This window comes from Thalassophryne amazonica, chromosome 9 (assembly GCF_902500255.1).
Source record: "Thalassophryne amazonica chromosome 9, fThaAma1.1, whole genome shotgun sequence".
NCBI lineage: Eukaryota > Metazoa > Chordata > Actinopteri > Batrachoidiformes > Batrachoididae > Thalassophryne > Thalassophryne amazonica.
The window spans coordinates 58,256,995-58,278,630 of record NC_047111.1 but is presented as its reverse complement, the minus strand read 5'-3'; the positions used below and the strand labels follow the sequence as shown (position 1 = coordinate 58,278,630).

At 40.2% G+C, this 21,636-nt stretch overlaps 1 protein-coding gene across 1 annotated transcript in view; it reads right to left on the bottom strand.

The window, feature by feature from the left end:
• The window catches only part of LOC117517182 (RING finger protein 145-like), a 43,763-nt gene extending 23,749 nt beyond the window's left edge, over positions 1-20,014 (bottom strand). Inside the window, exons 1-3 of the mRNA XM_034178111.1 lie at positions 19,874-20,014; positions 13,275-13,530; positions 6,853-6,961 (exon numbers count right to left, since the gene is read on the bottom strand). Of these exons, the coding sequence (XP_034034002.1) occupies positions 6,853-6,961; positions 13,275-13,458 (293 nt within the window). The 5' untranslated portion in view covers positions 13,459-13,530; positions 19,874-20,014. The remainder of the gene's footprint in view (positions 1-6,852; positions 6,962-13,274; positions 13,531-19,873) is intronic.
• Positions 20,015-21,636: the final 1,622 nt, after the last annotated feature.

Below are 21,636 nucleotides of genomic sequence, written 5' to 3'. Positions count from 1 at the left end.
GGACAAAACATTAGTCTACCCCAAAAGCACAGAAATATTGCAATTTCCAGAAGAGGTGCCATCACAATACATGTGCAATGTGCTGTTATGACCATACCAAATAAAACGGTTTGTCATGGGAACTACTATACTCTTACTACTGTAGCTAGCTTAGCCCAGTCTCTGTAACTGTCCATCAATGCAGCTAAACAAGCTAGTACATACACAAAAATAAAGCAGTCTCTGCTGTACAAAGGAGTAGTGATCCTGCAAAAACATTAGACCATTTTGTTTTGTAGCAGTTATGCTTTGGTCAGGAGTATGCTCAGCAGAGTTGAGGTGATTTGCTGCATATGCACATAGGTACCATCTTAATGTGCACACCTGCTCACCTTAAAAGTTCCCCACTGGGGACTGTGCCACAAACAGCAAGAGAAAGTTCAGTGTCAAAGGCCTAAAGAACACAGGCTTTTTTTTTTTTTTTTTTTTGTAGAAGTTACTCTAAATCCCACAGTTGATCCTTCATCAACTCATTATTGTAGTTGTGATCCCGATGTTCTGCTGGAATTTAGGACTTGCTGGATGATAAATTGGGCCTCCTTCCTCGATGTAAAGTCTCTGTGGTCCCGACTCTCAAGTTTGTTATATTTGTGTGCAATATATTGTGCAGTTGCTCATTGTCCCATGAATCTTTTGGAGATTATTTATTAAGGAAGAACCTGATTTTAGGGAATCCAAATTCTGCTATAGATGGCTTAGTTTATGGAAACCACTGGCTCAGATACCTCTGGTGGTGAAGAAAGGATTACAGACATTGACAGTGCTGTGATCTTTGTAGAGTCAGAGCACTGGATCAACACTAAAATCCATGCCTTCTGTGACTTCCTGGACTCAAACATCAGAAGTGTATCTGCATGTGGTGAGAGTGAAGGCTTTCAGAGATATTCATCTCACCAGTGACACTGACGTGTACACGTCAACTGTGAAAGACGGAACGTCAGAAAAAAAAAAAATTCTGAAAATCACATTGTATGATTTTTAAACCATTATTTTACATTTATTGCATGAAATAAGTATGTGATAGAAATATAAAAATAGATGTTAATATTTGCTACAGAAACTTTGTGTGCAATTACAGAGGTCAGATGTTTCCTGTAGTTCATGGTCAAGTTTACACACACTGCAACAAGGATTCTGGTCCACTCCTCCATACGGATCTTCTCCAGATCTTTCAGGTTTGGAGTTTCAGCTCCCTTTAAAGATTTTCTATTGAGTTCAGGTCTGGAGACTGGCCAGGCCACTCCAGGACCTTGAAATGCTTCTTACGGAGCCCCTCCTTAGTTGCCCTGGCTGTGCGTTTCGGGTCATTGTAATGCTGGAATACCCAGCCATGAGCCATCTTCAATGCTCTTACTGAGGGAAGGAGGTTGTTTGCCAAAATCTCACAATACATGACCCCATCCATCCTCCCTTCAATACGGTGCAGTCGTCCTGTTCCCTTTGCAGCAAAGCACCCCCAAAAACTATGTTTCCACCCCCATGTTTCACGGTGGGGATGGTGTTCTTGGGGTTGTTCTCATCCTCCAAACACGGCGAGTGGAGTTGGTACCAAAAAGCTCTATTCTGGTCTCATCTGACCACATGACCTTCTGCCATGCCTCTTCTGGATCATCCAGATCAGGGGTGGGTAACTTGTTCCAGAAAGGGCCAAGAGGGTGCAGGTTTTCTTTGCAGCCACTGACTCCACCAGGTGATTTCACTGATGAATATCACTTTGAGCAGATGGAATCAGTTAATCCGTGAAATCACCTGGTGGAGTCAGTGGCTGCATAGAAAACCTGCACCTTCTTGGCCCTTTCTGGAACAAGTTGCCTACCCCTGAGCCAGATGGTCACTGGTGAACTTCAAACGAGCCTGGACATGTGCTGGAGTGAGCAGGGGGACCTTGCTGCCCTGCAGGATTTCAAACCATGACAGTGTAGTGTGTTACTGATTTAATCTTTGCGACTGTGGTCCCAGCTCTCTTCAGGTCATTGACCAGGTCCTCCTGTGTAGTTCTGGGCTGATTCCTGACCTTTCTCAGAATCATCCTTACCTCATGAGGCGACATCTTGCATGGCGCCCCAGACCGTGGAAGACTGATCATCACCTTGTGTTTCTTCCATTTTCTAATAATTGCACCAACAGTTGTAGCCTTCTCACCAAGCTGCTTGCCTGTTGTCCTATAGCTCATCCCAGCCTTGTGCATGTCTACAGTTTTGTCCTTGATGTCCTTAGACAGCTCTTTGGTCTTGGCTATGGTGGACAGGTTGGAGTGTGATTGATTGAGTGTGTGGGCAGGTGTCTTTTATACAGGTAACAAGTTCAAACAGGTGTAATTAATACAGGTAAAGAGTGTAGAATAGGAGGACTTCTTAAAGAAAAACTAACAGGTCTGTGAGAGCCAGAATTCGTGCTGGTTGGTAGGGGATCAAATACTTATTTTATGCAATAAAATGCAAATTAATTATTTAAAAATCATACAATGTGATTTTCTGGATTTTCTTTTTTTTTTTTTTAGATTCTGTCTCTCACAGTTGACATGAACCTACAATAGAAATTACAGACCTCTCCATTCTTTGTAGGTGGGAAAACTTGTAAAATCAGCAGTGGATCAAATACTTATTTGCCTCAGTGTATATATATACAACCCCTGGCAAAAATTATGGAATCACCGGCCTCTGAGGATGTTCATTCAGTTGTTTAATTTTGTAGAAAAAAAGCAGATCACAGACATGACACAAAACTAAAGTCATTTCAAATGGCAACTTTCTGGCTTTAAGAAACACTATAAGAAATCAGGAAAAAAAAAAAATCACTCAATTCTGAGGAAAAAATTATGGAATCATGAAAAACAAAAGAACGCTCCAACACATCACTAGTATTTTGTTGCACCACCTCTGGCTTTTATAACAGCTTGCAGTCTCTGAGGCATGGACTTAATGAGTGACAAACAGTACTCTTCATCAATCTGGCTCCAACTTTCTCTGATTGCCAGATCAGCTTTCCAGGTTGGAGCCTTGTCATGGACCATTTTCTTCAACTTCCACCAAAGATTTTCAATTGGATTAAGATCCGGACTATTTGCAGGCCATGACATTGACCCTGTGTGTCTTTTTGCAAGGAATGTTTTCACAATTTTTGCTCTATGGCAAGATGCATTATCATCTTGAAAAATGATTTCATCATCCCCAAACATCCTTTCAATTGATGGGATAAGAAAAGTGTCCAAAATATCAACGTAAACTTGTGCATTTATTGATGATGTAATGACAGCCATCTCCCCAGTGCCTTTACCTGACATGCAGCTCCATATCATCAGTGACTGGAAATTTACATGTTCTCTTCAGGCAGTCATCTTTATAAATCTCATTGGAACGGCACCAAACAAAAGTTCCAGCATCATCACCTTGCCCAATGCAGATTCGAGATTCATCACTGAATATGACTTTCATCCAGTCATCCACAGTCCATTGCTTTTCCTTAGCCCATTGTAACCTTGTTTTTTTCTGTTTAGGTGTTAATGATGGCTTTCGTTTAGCTTTTCTGTATGTAAATCCCATTTCCTTTAGGCGGTTTCTTACAGTTCGGTCACAGACGTTGACTCCAGTTTCCTCCCATTCGTTCCTCATTTGTTTTGTTGTGCATTTTCAATTTTTGAGACATATTGCTTTAAGTTTTCTGTCTTGACGCTTTGATATCTTCCTTAGTCTACCAGTATGTTTGCCTTTAATAACCTTCCCATGTTGTTTGTATTTGGTCCAGAGTTTAGACACAGCTGACTGTGAACAACCAACATCTTTTGCAACATTGCGTGATGATTTACCCTCTTTTAAGAGTTTGATAATCCTCTCCTTTGTTTCAATTGACATCTCTCCTGTTGGAGCCATGATTCATGTCAGTCCACTTGGTGCAACAGTTCTCCAAGGTGTGATCACTCCTTTTTAGATGCAGACTAACGAGCAGATCTGATTTGATGCAGGTGTTAGTTTTGGGGATGAAAATTTACAGGGTGATTCCATAATTTATTCCTCAGAATTGAGTGATTCCATATTTTTTTCCCTCTGCTTGGTCTAAAAAAGTAACCGTTACTGACTGCCACAATTTTTTTTCTTGATTTCTTATAGTGTTTCTTAAAGCCAGAAAGTTGCCATTTGAAATGACTTTAGGTTTGTGTCATGTCTGTGATCTGCTTTTTTTCTACAAAATTAAACAACTGAATGAACATCCTCCGAGGCCGGTGATTCCATAATTTTTGCCAGGGGTTGTATATACTGCATCCTGCCAGCATAAGCACAAATGATGCTTTAGTATCACCTAAGGCTGAAACGATTAGTCGAGTAACTAGAATAATTCAATTACAAAAAATGTTTGAGGCAAATTCTGTGCCTCTAAGCTCCATTTAACGTTGTAGTACATATGCCAGGCCTGTGTGTGGCACTGTAACATCCCCAGAAAAAAAACAAACAGAAGAAGACTAGAGCACGCGCATAAGCCACGTAACAGCTAATCAATTTAGCCACCAAAAGCTACAGCTTTCCAACGCAACACACAGCGTAAACTAAAGCCTTTTAAGAGATAGACGGTCCACGCTGATCATCTGAAATAGCTTACTGGGCATTTAAAGCGAACCAGTGTGTTTGCCTATTTTTAAAAACACACGGTGTTGTCCGCTGGCTGCTCTCCGCTCGGCCGAGTACCCTCAGTCGAAGTTCGCTGTTTGTCCAGCAGCCGGCAAGTCACAGCTCCGTCCCCGGCCACACTGACAAACAGTCTCTGAAAGAAGATCCTCTCAGAAGTTGACTCTTTCTTCTGTGTTTTGGTCAGACTCGCACTGAGTGATTTGCTTTTTAATTTTTGCTTTTTTGGGCAACACAAAATGCTTCACAAGCACAGTAACTTAAAAAAACAAAAAAACAAAAGTGACTGTGAGACTTGCATGTAAACCTCCAGCTGAAATGCATCTGCTGAATTGCAGAGAAAGAGGGATTTAAAAAAAAATAATAATTTATGCAGGGACACAGGGACCCAACCTTAAAAAAAAAACTTAAAGGAAAAGAAAACCCATTGATAATTTATGATTGGGTTGGTAGATTATGATATCGAGAGCCCATATGAAAAGTTGTAAGCATGTGTGATAATTTATGTTAAAATTAAGAGCGTTTTTGTATGGCTGGTCTAAAGCAACCAGCAGGCGGTCATGTTAGCTGCTATAACAGTGATGTGTGATGTCACATGGGCACAGAGGTTCACAACTCACCAGTGTCGCCCTTCAGTGTAGAAGAGGCAAAGCATGTAAGCGGCAATCAACATCCCGGATCGGTATCGGGTTGTGATACCGATGTAATTCGCGGATCGGAAATTCCCTGATCCAATGTGCTGGATTTTCCAATACTGGAGAGAAACCTGTGAAACCTCTTTCTTGCTGTCTGCTCTCTGCTCTATTTACTGCTGAGTAACAGGAGAGGATGGGGAGTGGGAGGGTGGTTTCTGTGCACACTGTTTCTTCATGCACCGCACCAGACACGATTTTTAATCCACCAGTAACGGCAAATTTCTGCCTGGCTCTCAGGTTCAAATGGTCTGTGCCGCAGAGCATGGATTTTCCCAAAAATGAACTGAACTGTTACTGAAAATCAGCCACTTGACAGTCGCAGTGCAGTGCAGCTGAAGAGAACAGCTGATCAGAGATTCACTTTCTCCCCGCTGAACAGGAAAATCACCAAAATCCTTCAGCGTTTACCCAGTTACTCCTGTTAGCGCTGATGAATTTAGTTTAGTTTACAGTTGAAAGGCTTTGTGTTTGCTCTGCAGAAAAACAGCGAGGGAGCAACAGAGAGAGCGAAGGAGAGAGTGTGGAAGATGAGTGAGAGAGGACTTTTACATCAGCGCCTGTTCACCACCTGTAGCTTTCTGTGCCCATACTACGTCACAACAGCGCCGCAAGTGATCCGGGGTTGTTTTCTGAATGGTTAAAATTGTGTCAACAGCAGCATTTATGAAATGGTCAAATTCTTAAATGTCGACTTTCAATGTGGATATTTCAGTTGTAAGAGCTCCTTATTATCATTGATACGCATCAATCTTTAGTTTATAGCACAGTTTATCTTCCCAGCTGTATTTTATCAGTGGGTTTTCTTTTCCTTTAAAAATGGTTACATTTTACAAGTTCGGGGAGGGAAACAGAAAGCCACATCCCATCGCCATTTCAGCACAATGTCAAGACTTTGGCCCGACCATGGTCAGGCGTATATACTGTATGTGCCTTATTGAGCTGACATTTTGCCACGGCTTTGCATCCCCACTCACCGAGCGAATAGACTCAGCCCACTACGTGCACTTTAAGCCAAGTTTTCATCGACAGGGTGCAGAGCAAATTCATCAGTGTGGCTTTTGTGGAAAAGCTGCACTCCAGAGCCCAGTTTTTCCACAGGCTGTGCTCACGTTCACGTGCAGCCTGACTGACTGAGGATTACACCGACCGCCTGCGCTTTATGTCCAGTGTCAGGGGAGTGCTGAGCTCCTGACAGCAGGAAAGATCCAAAACTTGTAAAAATGTGAAAAAATAAATAATTACCCAGGAAAACAAAAAGGGATACACTAAAAACTGACAATTTGTATGATGGTGCAGTGACATTGTGCCATTGCTTAGGGAGAGTCCTGGACGACTGATCTTGTTTAAAAATGCAAAAGTACTTTTTATCCGATTAATCACCAGAATACTTGATAGAATAATCAATTACTAAAATAATCAATAGGTGCAGCCCTATTATCACCCAGCACAGGATAATCATTTCATTCCTGGCAATGATGAAAGTGTGTGCGTGTGTCTACCTGGACACCTGGTGACCAGCAAAAAGCAACAGAGCTGTAAGGACATACAGATACAGTTTCACCAAGTGCTGACGAGGCAGAGTCAGGAGAACCAAGCTCAGGATGTAACCTGTAAGGCAATAACACACACACACACACACACAAGAGAGAAATGTCAACACTAGCATCATAAAGAAAAGTAAGAACGCATATATGACAAACCTGGTCTTTACAATGAGTGTGCTGCAGCTTAATTCCTTCCCAAGATTTATTTAATGTGCATTTTCTGAGTGTAAGAGGTAGATTAAAGATGTTAAACTAAAACATAGGTTAGCTTTAGTTAAGTCATAATTAAGAGTTTCATAGTCAGACAAAAACATCCCAAATATGTTTTTATCCATTTGAGTCATGGCTCTCCCAAAATAAAATCACCATGTAAATGCCAGTTGGGTCGGACTAGGAAAATTTTGATTTTTTTTGGGGGGGGGGGGGGGGGGGGGGGGCACATTTATTTCACTAACATGCTTGTAATAAAAGGTGATGGGCAGTTAACACCACCATGAGTAAGTCCCTTCGGCTGCTCCCTTGTTTTGCGCTTAGGGTCACCACAGTAAATTCAAGGTGGATCTGCATGTTGAATTGGCACAAGTTTTACGCCGGATGCCCTTCTGATGCAACTCCACATTACATGATTACATGGGGAAAAGTTGTAGGGGTGGGATTTGAACCGGGAACCTTCCACAATGAAACCAAGTCCACAATGGTACTCACATTATATAAAAATGTTTATGAGTTTGTATTTTGTCCATTGAAAATAAACTGTGGCCGTGCATAAGGAAAGTATTCACAGCGCTTCACTTTTTCAACATTTTATGTTACAGCCTTATTCCAAATTGGATTAAATTCATTTTTTCCCCTCAATATTCTACTCACAACACCCCATAATGACAACAGGAAAAAGGTGGGTTTTTTTTATTTTTGCAAATTTACAAAAATTAAAAACTAAGAAATCACATGTACGTAAGTATTCACACCTTTTCCTCAATATTTTGTTGATGCACCTTTGGCAGCAATTACAGCCTCAAGTACTCTTGAATATGATGCCACAAGCTTGGTGCACCAATCTTTGGGCAGTTTTGCACATTCCTCTTTGCCACACCCCTCAAACTCAATCTGGTTGGATAGGGAGCATCGGTGTGCAGCCATTTTTAGATCTCTCCAGAGATGTTCAATCAGATTCAGGTCTGGGCTCTGGCTGGGCCACTCAAGAACATTCAAAGAGTTGTCCTGAAGCCACTCCTTTGACATCTTGACTGTGTGCTTAGGGTCATAGTCCTGCTGAAAGATGAACAGTCGCCCCAGTCTGAGGTCAAGAGCGTTCTGGAGCAGGTTTTCATCCAGAATGTCTCTGTACATTGCTGCATTCATCTTTCCCTCAATCCTGACTAGTCTCCCAGTTCTTGTTGCTGAAAAACATACCCACAGCATGATGCTGCCACCACCATGGTTCACTGTAAGGATGGTGCCTCACAAAAAAAAAAAAGAGATGTGTACTCCAGAAAATATGACACTTATAGTGGCGCATTATACTGGTGGTTGGCTCTCACTGCGGTATTGTATCACTTCCTGTTCCGGAGCACAGCGGTGTTTTTCTGTATCTGTTAGCTGTTTAATCTGCGCAGTTAGATTGATCTAGTTATCTAGATTACGATTTGTTTCCCAGTGTAATCTTTACGTGCCTTAACTAAAGCACTCCTTCTGCTGAATCACCTCTAAATTATTTACACATTATTCACTTTGCGTGTTTTTAGGAATCCGCTAGCTTAGCGTAGCTACTAGCTCTTAGCCGATTTAGCATGGCGGCTTCTCCTGTCTCTCCCGCACTTTTCTGCTCTGGGTGTGAAATGTTTAGTTATTCCTCGGCGTCCTTTAGCAGTAACGGTACTTGTAATAAGTGTAGCTTATTCGTAGCTTTGGAGGCCAGGCTGGGCGAATTGGAGACTCGGCTCCGCACCGTGGAAAATTCTACAGCTAGCCAGGCCCCTGTAGTCGGTGCGGACCAAGGTAGCTTAGCCGCCGTTAGTTACCCCCTGGCAGATCCCGAGCAGCCGGGAAAGCAGGCCGACTGGGTGACTGTGAGGAGGAAGCGTAGCCCTAAACAGAAGCCCCGTGTACACCGCCAACCCGTTCACATCTCTAACCGTTTTTCCCCACTCGACGACACACCCGCCGAGGAACAAACTCTGGTTATTGGCGACTCTGTTTTGAGAAATGTGAAGTTAGCGACACCAGCAACCATAGTCAATTGTCTTCCGGGGGCCAGAGCAGGCGACACTGAAGGAAATTTGAAACTGCTGGCTAAGGCTAAGCGTAAATTTGGTAAGATTGTAATTCACGTCGGCAGTAATGACACCCGGTTACGCCAATCGGAGGTCACTAAAATTAACATTAAATCGGTGTGTAACTTTGCAAAAACAATGTCGGACTCTGTAGTTTTCTCTGGGCCCCTCCCCAATCAGACCGGGAGTGACATGTTTAGCCACATGTTCTCCTTGAATTGCTGGCTGTCTGAGTGGTGTCCAAAAAATGAGGTGGGCTTCATAGATAATTGGCAAAGCTTCTGGGGAAAACCTGGTCTTGTTAGGAGAGACGGCATCCATCCCACTTTGGATGGAGCAGCTCTCATTTCTAGAAATCTGGCCAATTTTCTTAAATCCTCCAAACCATGACTATCCAGGGTTGGGACCAGGAAGCAGAGTTGTAGTCTTACACACCTCTCTGCAGCTTCTCTCCCCCTGCCATCCCCTCATTACCCCATCCCCGTAGAGACGGTGCCTGCTCCCAGACTACCAATAACCAGCAAAAATCTATTTAAGCATAAAAATTCAAAAAGAAAAAATAATATAGCACCTTCAACTGCACCACAGACTAAAACAGTTAAATGTGGTCTATTAAACATTAGGTCTCTCTCTTCTAAGTCCCTGTTGGTAAATGATATAATAATTGATCAACATATTGATTTATTCTGCCTTACAGAAACCTGGTTACAGCAGGATGAATATGTTAGTTTAATTGAGTCAACACCCCCGAGTCACTAACTGTCAGAATGCTCGTAGCACGGGCCGGGGCGGAGGATTAGCAGCAATCTTCCATTCCAGCTTATTAATTAATCAAAAACCCAGACAGAGCTTTAATTCATTTGAAAGCTTGACTCTTAGTCTTGTCCATCCAAATTGGAAGTCCCAAAAACCAGTTTTATTTGTTATTATCTATCATCCACCTGGTCGTTACTGTGAGTTTCTCTGTGAATTTTCAGACCTTTTGTCTGACTTAGTGCTTAGCTCAGATAAGATAATTATAGTGAGCGATTTTAACATCCACACAGATGCTGAGAATGACAGCCTCAACACTGCATTTAATCTATTATTAGACTCTATTGGGTTTGCTCAAAAAGTAAATGAGTCCACCCACCACTTTAATCATATCTTAGATCTTGTTCTGACTTATGGTATGGAAATAGAAGACTTAACAGTATTCCCTGAAAACTCCCTTCTGTCTGATCATTTCTTAATAACATTTACATTTACTCTGATGGACTACCCAGCAGTGGAGAATAAGTTTCATTACACTAGAAGTCTTTCAGAAAGCGCTGTAACTAGGTTTAAGGATATGATTCCTTCTTTATGTTCTCTAATGCCATATACCAACACAGTGCAGAGTAGCTACCTAAACTCTGTAAGTGAGATAGAGTATCTCGTCAATAGTTTTACATACTCATTGAAGACAACTTTGGATGCTGTAGCTCCTCTAAAAAGAGAGCTTTAAATCAGAAGTGCCTGACTCCGTGGTATAACTCACAAACTCGTAGCTTAAAGCAGATAACCCGTAAGTTGGAGAGGAAATGGCGTCTCACTAATTTAGAAGATCTTCACTTAGCCTGGAAAAAGAGTCTGTTGCTCTATAAAAAAGCCCTCCGTAAAGCTAGGACATCTTTCTACTCATCACTAATTGAAGAAAATAAGAACAACCCCAGGTTTCTTTTCAGCACTGTAGCCAGGCTGACAAAGAGTCAGAGCTCTATTGAGCTGAGTATTCCATTAACTTTAACTAGTAATGACTTCATGACTTTCTTTGCTAACAAAATTTTAACTATTAGAGAAAAAATTACTCATAACCATCCCAAAGACGTATCGTTATCTTTGGCTGCTTTCAGTGATGCCGGTATTTGGTTAGACTCTTTCTCTCCGATTGTTCTGTCTGAGTTATTTTCATTAGTTACTTCATCCAAACCATCAACATGTTTATTAGACCCCATTCCTACCAGGCTGCTCAAGGAAGCCCTACCATTATTTAATGCTTCGATCTTAAATATGATCAATCTATCTTTGTTAGTTGGCTATGTACCACAGGCTTTTAAGGTGGCAGTAATTAAACCATTACTTAAAAAGCCATCACTTGACCCAGCTATCTTAGCTAATTATAGGCCAATCTCCAACCTTCCTTTTCTCTCAAAAATTCTTGAAAGGGTAGTTGTAAAACAGCTAACTGATCATCTGCAGAGGAATGGTCTATTTGAAGAGTTTCAGTCAGGTTTTAGAATTCATCATAGTACAGAAACAGCATTAGTGAAGGTTACAAATGATCTTTTTATGGCCTCGGACAGTGGACTCATCTCTGTGCTTGTTCTGTTAGACCTCAGTGCTGCTTTTGATACTGTTGACCATAAAATTTTATTACAGAGATTAGAGCATGCCATAGGTATTAAAGGCACTGCGCTGCGGTGGTTTGAATCATATTTGTCTAATAGATTACAATTTGTTCATGTAAATGGGGAATCTTCTTCACAGACTAAAGTTAATTATGGAGTTCCACAAGGTTCTGTGCTAGGACCAATTTTATTCACTTTATACATGCTTCCCTTAGGCAGTATTATTAGACGGTATTGCTTAAATTTTCATTGTTACGCAGATGATACCCAGCTTTATCTATCCATGAAGCCAGAGGACACACACCAATTAGCTAAACTGCAGGATTGTCTTACAGACATAAAGACATGGATGACCTCTAATTTCCTGCTTTTAAACTCAGATAAAACTGAAGTTATTGTACTTGGCCCCACAAATCTTAGAAACATGGTGTCTAACCAGATCCTTACTCTGGATGGCATTACCCTGACCTCTAGTAATACTGTGAGAAATCTTGGAGTCATTTTTGATCAGGATATGTCATTCAAAGCGCATATTAAACAAATATGTAGGACTGCTTTTTTGCATTTACGCAATATCTCTAAAATCAGAAAGGTCTTGTCTCAGAGTGATGCTGAAAAACTAATTCATGCATTTATTTCCTCTAGGCTGCACTATTGTAATTCATTATTATCAGGTTGTCCTAAAAGTTCCCTAAAAAGCCTTCAGTTAATTCAAAATGCTGCAGCTAGAGTACTGATGGGGACTAGAAGGAGAGAGCATATCTCACCCATATTGGCCTCTCTTCATTGGCTTCCTGTTAATTCTAGAATAGAATTTAAAATTCTTCTTCTTACTTATAAGGTTTTGAATAATCAGGTCCCATCTTATCTTAGGGACCTCATAGTACCATATCACCCCAATAGAGTGCTTCGCTCTCAGACTGCAGGCTTACTTGTAGTTCCTAGGGTTTGTAAGAGTAGAATGGGAGGCAGAGCCTTCAGCTTTCAGGCTCCTCTCCTGTGGAACCAGCTCCCAATTCAGATCAGGGAGACAGACACCCTCTCTACTTTTAAGATTAGGCTTAAAACTTTCCTTTTTGCTAAAGCTTATAGTTAGGGCTGGATCAGGTGACCCTGAACCATCCCTTAGTTATGCTGCTATAGACGTAGACTGCTGGGGGGTTCCCATGATGCACTGTTTCTTTCTCTTTTTGCTCTATATGCACCACTCTGCATTTAATCATTAGTGATCGATCTCTGCTCCCCTCCACAGCATGTCTTTTTCCTGGTTCTCTCCCTCAGCCCCAACCAGTCCCAGCAGAAGACTGCCCCTCCCTGAGCCTGGTTTCTTCCTGTTAAAAGGGAGTTTTTCCTTCCCACTGTAGCCAAGTGCTTGCTCACAGGGGGTCGTTTTGACCGTTGGGGTTTTACATAATTATTGTATGGCCTTGCCTTACAATATAAAGCGCCTTGGGGCAACTGTTTGTTGTGATTTGGCGCTATATAAAAAATTGATTGATTGATTGATTGATTATAGTGGCTGCCAAACCATTTCACATGTGCACCACCAGCACTGAACCATACCTACTAGAAGCATACATATGCATCTTATAAAAACATATAAACTGCAATATACCAAAAAAGCTCAGAATATGAAAACTATATATTTTTATAAAATGACGTGTGGCTACAGAGGAGTATTTTTGTGATGAACAGGTTGCATGAATTCATACATGCATGCATGGCCAACACTGACCTACGTAGTGAAGATAGAGTGCCAGGTATTTGTACTGGAACAGGGGGTTGTTGGAGAGGCTGGAGCGCTGGATCTTCTGGAAAAAGGAGCTGACGTCCCAGCGATACAGGACATCCAGCAGCATGATGCTGGGAACTCGTAGCCCTACATTGAGCACCGCCTCGACACGGTCCTTCAGTGCCATGGTCTCAACTGGAGTTCTGACCAATCGGCAGACAGAACTGACCACTAAGACAGGACGTTCACAGGCAGTGCACTGAGAGGAGAGGGAGAGAAGGTACAGGATGAAGATTAATGTTTAACAGATTGCAAGGGAGATGAGATGCCATTACAAAGCCAGTCATGGAAACTGGGGCTGCTACAAGTATGGATTATTTTCAGAATTGCTTAATCTGTTGATTATTTTCTTGATTAAATCAATTAGTTGTTTCTTCAGGATGTCAGAAAATGATGACCACCACAAGTGTTTCCCAAAGCCCAAAATAATATCCTCAAATGCATGCTTTTGTTCACAAAGAGATATTAAGTTGATTGTAAAGAAAAAGAAACCTGAAAATATTCACATTTTAGAAGCTGAAATCAGATCATTTGGATTTTTAAAAATGACTCAAAACAAATAATTGATTATGAAAATAGTTGCAGAATGTGAAATATGTTTTGGAACTCCAGAGAGGCTCACATTATCAGCTTCCACAATATGCTAGAAGAAGAGACTTTTGTTATTGTTGTACATTGGTGGGCACAGCTAACCAAAAAGTTAGCTTTGATAACAGATAATCGGCTAACTAAAAAGTTATCTTTTATAAAGCTCAACCAATAAACCACCCAAAAATTTAACGGAAGCTACAGCTAACCGATAACTTCCAGTATTGTCTCCGGTACATTTGCAACTACTAACAAGCTGATTTTGAGTTTTAACACCACGATCGCTTCTGGGAGCATCAAAGGCGACCACAGACCCAAACAATGAGTCAGCACGTCTGTCTTTGAGGGCCCTGCCCCCTGCTGGAAGCTCCTGTTTACTACATAGCTTCCAGCAGTGAAGCAGCAGAGAGGAGCAGCAAAGCTCAACTCTCTACTCAATAACAGCGTCGCAGTGAGGTGGCAGTCTTGGAAAATAAAGCAATGCTGACTTATGGATTTGATTTAGAAATAAAATTAATACCGATAGAATAACTCCATTAATGTCAATTCTGTCATTTTACAAAGTTAAAATATAACATATAGCTTTTAATTTTAAATAATGTACTAATTCTGAAGTTTTCTAACAAACACAGACAGATGCCAAAGGGATTATGGGTAAAATGTGCCTCCACTAACACTGATTGGTTGACCCATCATTCTATGTAAACACCAACACGTTAATGTGAGGTGTGTGTGTGTGTGTTGGTGTTTACATATAAATGTGCTTTTGTAAAATATGCCTTTTTTTATTTGTTAAAAAAAAGCCAAAAAGTCAAGTTGTTATTTTGACAACCACCTGATACACCCCTGGCAAAAATTATGGAATCACCGGCCTTGGAGGATGTTCATTCAGTTGTTTAATTTTGTAGAAAAAAAGCAGATCACAGACATGACACAAAACTAAAGTTATTTCAAATGGCAACTTTCTGGCTTTAAGAAACACTATAAGAAATCAGGAAAAAAAATTGTGGTTGTCAGTAACAGTTACTTTTTTAGACCAAGCAGAGGGAAAAAAAATATGGAATCACTCAATTCTGAGGAAAAAATTATGGAATCATGAAAAACAAAAGAACACTAACACATCACTAGTATTTTGTTGCACCACCTCTGGCTTTTATAACAGCTTGCAGTCTCTGAGGCATGGACTTAATGAGTGACAGACAGTACTCTTCATCAATCTGGCTCCAACTTTCTCTGATTGCTGTTGCCAGATCAGCTTTGCAGGTTGGAGCCTTGTCATGGACCATTTTCTTCAACTTCCACCAAAGATTTTCAAATGGATTAAGATCCGGACTATTTGCAGGCCATGACATTGACCCTATGTGTCTTTTTGCAAGGAATGTTTTCACAGTTTTTGTTCTATGGCAAGATGCATTATCATCTTGAAAAATGATATCATCCCCAAACATCCTTTCAATTGATGGGATAAGAAAAATGTCCAAAATATCAACGTAAACTTGTGCATTTAATGATTATGTAATGACAGCCATCTCCCCAGTGCCTTCACCTGACATGCAGCCCCATATCATTGACTGTGGAAATTTACATGTTCTCTTCAGGCAGTCATCTTTATAAATCTCATTGGAACGGCACCAAAAAAAAGTTCCAGCATCATCACCTTGCCCAATGCAGATTCGAGATTCATCGCTGAATATGACTTTCATCCAGTCATCCACAGTCCACGATTGCTTTTCCTTTGCCCATTGTAACCTTGTTTTTTTCTGTTTAGGTGTTAATGATGGCTTTCGTTTAGCTTTTCTGTATGTAAATCCCATTTCCTTTAGGCGGTTTCTTACAGTTCGGTCACAGACGTTGACTCCAGTTTCCTCCCATTCGTTCCTCATTTGTTTTGTTGTGCATTTTCGATTTTTGAGACATATTGCTTTAAGTTTTCTGTCTTGACACTTTGATGTCTTCCTTGGTCTACCAGTATGTTTGCCTTTAACAACCTTCCCATGTTGTTTGTATTTGGTCCAGAGTTTAGACACAGCTGACTGCGAACAACCAACATCTTTTGCAACATTGCGTGATGATTTACCCTCTTTTAAGAGTTTGATAATCCTCTCCTCTGTTTCAATTGACATCTCTCGTGTTGGAGCCATGATTCATGTCAGTCCACTTGGTGCAACAGCTCTCCAAGGTGTGATCACTCCTTTTTAGATGCAGACTAACGAGCAGATCTGATTTGATGCAGGTGTTAGTTTTGGGGATGAAAATTTACAGGGTGATTCCATAATTTATTCCTCAGAATTGAGTGAGTCCATATTTTTTTCCCTCTGCTTGGTCTAAAAAGTAACCGTTACTGACTGCCACAATTTTTTTCCTGATTTCTTATAGTGTTTCTTAAAGCCAGAAAGTTGCCATTTGAAATGACTTTAGTTTTGTGTCATGTCTGTGATCTGCTTTTTTTCTACAAAATTAAACAACTGAATGAACATCCTCCGAGGCCGGTGATTCCATAATTATTGCCAGGGGTTGTATACAAAGGGTTTGATGCTGTTATCCATGTGGAGCTTGATCAGTTCGTCTCAAATGCATTTCTTCTGTCATGAATGTACTGACAGTACCCATAATGCACCTGGAGACTGCATGTCCACACTAAAACCTTCAAAATTAGTGCAATACTTTAAAACTAAAACATATATCTGATATTTTCACTTTATAAAACTTCAGAGTGACGTTAATTTAGATAACTTGTCCGAAATTAGTTTGGTTAAAATTTCAACCATAAGTTAAAACTGTATGCCTCTGGATGACTTGGGTGATATTGCCAGCATATCAGTATGGGGTCAAAAAAAAAAAAAAAGAACTTTTTTTACTTTTTTGTGACCAGTTCTCCTTTGCTTGCAGAGGATGGAGCAGTTTCTGCTGAAAACAGCTCTGCTATTTTTGCAGAGGACAGAACTGCACATCTACTAAAAAACATTGAACAGGTATACATTCAACTGATTTTAAACTTAATATAAAATATAAAGCTTTGTTCACCACGTCTCCAAAAATATGTTAGCGGTCTAAAAATTATCGGACCAAAACTTATCAGAAGATAATTGGTCTGATGATGGTTTTCAAAGTTATCTGAAAAGCTAATCCGATAACGAAAACTTTAGCTTCGATAATTAGCGGTTAGCAGAACTGCGCCCACCACTGTCATTGTACATATATACATGCATACTAAATTGGTCCTCTGCACTGTGAGGACATGCTAGTGTTCCGTGCTTATAAAACAGAGGGAGACTGTTGATCACTTAAAACGTGCAGCATGGCTTTGTGAGAGCTCTGCTATGAAGCAGCAGCTGTGTGACTGTTCATTCCACTAGCTCAGTGCTTATAAAGCAAATCAGAGACAATGCAATATTTGATGACTCTGATTTTATTAAATGATAATCAAGAAAAAATCCTTTATCCATTTTGATCAGATCAGAACATCCCTGATTATATTATGAAACTGAAAAAAATCCTAATTGCATTTCTGAAAAGATTTACCCAAAAAAAATGTGTTAACAGTAATGTTGAATTGTGGGGTTTCTTTTTCAATGAAGAGCAAAACCAGGCAGTGGTCAACCTGAAATCTGTTCTACAAATTAATTGTTTCATAGCAGAAATAAGCCAAAAACATGCACTGAAACAAGTTTTCTATCATAATTCATTTTATTGTGTAAAATATTTGTATACATGATTGCATATAATGACACATCATAAATCAGAACATTCAATAAAAACAGATATTAATTAAAAATTAAAATCTGGTGGCATTCATTATACTATAATACAGATAATTTGCTTTAAAAATATCTGTACTTGAGGATAAGACCACTTCAGGTGGCAAACTATTCCAGATCTTTACTGCTCGGTTACTAAAGAATTCTTTCCTCACATTTAATCTAGATCTATTAACTTCCAAGCACAATTCATGACCTCTAAGGCCAGTATACCTTCTCAATTCAAAAAATACAGTGGGGTCAACATTCTCAAAGCCATGCAAAATTTTGTATATTTCAATCAAATCACCTCGAGTTCGTCTGTCTTCAAGACTTGTGAGACCAAGTTGCAAAAGCCTATCCTCATAAGACAAATCTTTCAATTCTGGAACCAACTTAGTGGCCCTTCTCTGTACTTTCTCTAAAATATTTTTGTCTTTCTGTAAATATGGTGACCATGCCTGCACACAATATTCAAGGTGAGGACGAACAAACGTTTTGTATAAAAGAAGAAAGGAGTCTTTGTCAATAAACAAAAAGGCCCTTTTTATCATCCCAAGAATTCTATTGGCCTTAGCTGCCGAAAGAGAAATGTGGCGGAAAAAGGACAAGTCCTTAGAAATCAACACTACTAGGTCTCTTTCTTCTGAAACCGCTTCTAATTGTTTTTCATTCATAAAATAATCATAACATGGATTTTTTTCTACCAATATGGAGAACTTTACAATTTCCTTCATTAAACCCAAGTAGCCATTCTTCAGACCAAGCCATAAGACTATCTATGTCTGACTGGAGGTCTTCCCCATCAGCTAAAGAAAGGACGGGGTGATACACCTTCGTGTCATCGACGAAAATTTTACAATTTGACTTTATTGCACATGGAAAATCATTAATAAAAAGCAAAAACAATATCAGCCCTATGACCGATCCCTGGGGGACACCACTGGTGACCTTCATCCAAGAGGACTTCACACCATTCATACAAACTCTCTGTTCCCTGTCACTTAAGAAATTTTCTATCCAATTACAAAGTCTTCCTTCTATACCGTACTTTCGCAGTTTATAAATGAGTCTGGCACTTGGCACAGAGTCAAATGCTTTTCGAAAATCGAGATACAGGGCGTCAAAGGGTAAGTCCTCGTCATACATTTGCGTCCATTCTTCAAGAGTAACAAGTAAATTAGTGAGACAGGATCTGCCCCTCGAAAACCATGCTGATCGTTCAAGAGCACTTTTTCTATAACAAAAATCAAACCTGCAGTACTGTCAGAACTTTATTTCTGAAGTGCTTCCAGATTTAATAATGCTACATGCTTTACAATATTAAAAAAAAGATACAATGAAAAAATCATACCAAATCAAAAGTAATTAAAAAATAACCCATACACAAATAGCAGAGATTTAGAACAAAAACGTAAAGAACAGACCAACTTTCAACCCCCTAATTAAACATAAAAAACACTAAGTTAAACATCAGGAACACCACTTTAAAGACAGAAATTAGCTTGAGACTATTTACACTACCACAATAAAGTTTCATCACCAATTAACACTTCAAAATTTAATTTGCCATCAGAGGACATAAACCACCAGGAGTTACATAACGTAACCAACCACACATCTTTCCGCAGAATCTCATCTTGATCATTCATGAATAGACAGGTTCCGATATGTTATCAGTTAACATACTCAATGATTTGTAACAATGATTCAATAAGTGAAACACGAGCACTATGACGTGCTGCATTGATGAGCGATGCACGATGAACTTTAGTAACCCCGTCTGTCAGGAAGAAAAAAAAATCCCATCGATACGCCACAGCTGCAACACATATCCACAATACTGATTTACACACTGCAGGAGACTTGACTGGACAAACAAGACTGAATCATGTGGTCCTCGATATCCGATGTTTCCCTAATGTGAATGTTAAAAAACCCGCACACAGTTACCAGCGCCAATGCAGCAGACAGTAAATACCGTGCCAAGCTAACGTCAACCAGCTAACTAGCCCGAATACAACTTAGTGAATTACTTTCACAAACAAAGCCACTTCAGCACCGTTGTTATAAAGTGTCACACGAACAGTTAACTACTTCCTAACCACGAAGTCCCTCCGTGGATTGGTGGAGTGAGCTAGCGGCTAGCCTAGCTACACGTCCACAATTTAGCGACGGCGTCTTACCAAGAAAAAAATAAAATAAATGACAACTTACATTTGAGGGATGTGTAAAACGTTTTCGGTATATTTTTTTGGTCGGATAACAAACATTTTAACTGGGCCCCGCCAGAGTTCCTCCTAGCAGTCAGAGGATGCGGCCCGTCCGCTTCTCGGCAGCCATTACCAACAGGCGCGCGCTCGACAGACAGAGCACGCGCACAAAGTCTGTCTGCTGCACCCTCTTGATGTTACCTCGAACACGCGCTGACTTTCCATTTCCTTTTCGTTTCTGTCTTCAACTTCTCACTTTTCCTTCACACCTTTTTTCTTTTATTCTCTCCTTCCTGTTCGGCCTTTTCCTTCTCATCACATGTCCATCCTATGGTCCAAAACCACGTCAGCTTACGTATCCATCATTTCTCAGATATTGATCAGATTTTTCTTTTCTTTATCTATGCTTCTCTCATTTTTAAAATTCTATCCAACGATGTTAGTCCCACACGTCCATCTCGTCAGCATTCTGCCACTTTCGGCCATGGACACAATTTGGTGGGGATAGGGGAGACATGTCCCCCCACCCCCCCACCTTTTCAACCGGGGGGACAGAATATGGTATGTCCCCCCCACCTTCTGACATATATGTGTGTACTTGAAACATGCTATGCCAGTCTTATGTGCAAAACCATGTCAGAATATTATCTCTGTTTCTGCAAGTTTGTATTCTTAGCAGCATTGAGTTGTTACAACACCTGTTTCTTGTTTGTCACATTCTGAATTTTCAGGGACTGCATTTGCCCAGATTTGAAACCAAAAATAGTTGCCTCTAGGGACTATTGTCTACACATAAGTATCAATGGACCATATGCTAATTTACTAAATTCTGAAAGTTAGAAAAGGAAATCAGAAAAGCTATCTGGGACCTCAGAAAGCCCATCTGCAATTATTGCTTGATCTCCAAAATCAGTCTATGCAAGCGAAATTATGTTTAGTATGAGTGTTGTCATTAGTCCCACTTCGAAAATTAAATTCATGATAAGTAATTTATCCTAAACTTATGATCTGTTGTTTTATCAAACTTATGCAAAAACAAATCTTGAGAAAAAAAATACAGTATGTGATGGTTAATAATTATTAAGAGCCTGTTCTTTCATATTTATGAATATATTTTACCACATTGCAGTTGTTTTTTTTAATGAAAACTCAACCTATCATTCTTTTTAAGTTCTACACATGTGATGATACCTTATTTACACCAGGATGTTAATACAATCAGTGCTGGCTATTCTCAGAATAAAGTACTTATATCCACAGTTTCAAATTGTATAAGTAAAATGGTGTCCACTTTATGTTGTTTTTTTTTTTCAATTTCAATTTATTTTCATTTATATAGCGTCAAATCACAACAGAGTTGCCTCAAAGCACTTCACACAGGTAAGGTCTAACCTTACCAACCCTCAGAGCAACAGTGGTAAGGAAAAACTCCCTCTGAGGAAGGTCTTCTCAGAACATTAAAATTACTGTTCTGGATGCTCAGAATGCATCTGAGCTTATCTAGAAACCGTTGGCTTATGGGGGCCTAAGCGGCCCCCAGACCCCTGACCTATGGGCTTTGGCCCTGTGGGCCTCGCACTTTGTCCCCCCCAATTTCTACTTCCAAATTGTGCCCTTACTTTCAGCTTATCCTACAGTCCCTACACTGCCCATGGCACCACACGCTGCTGTTGGTCTTATCTTAGGCCTCAAACACAGTGCTGTGTGTTTGTCTGTTTTCATTTAGGCGGCCGCGTTAACAGATGCACGTTGTACACCACCAACATT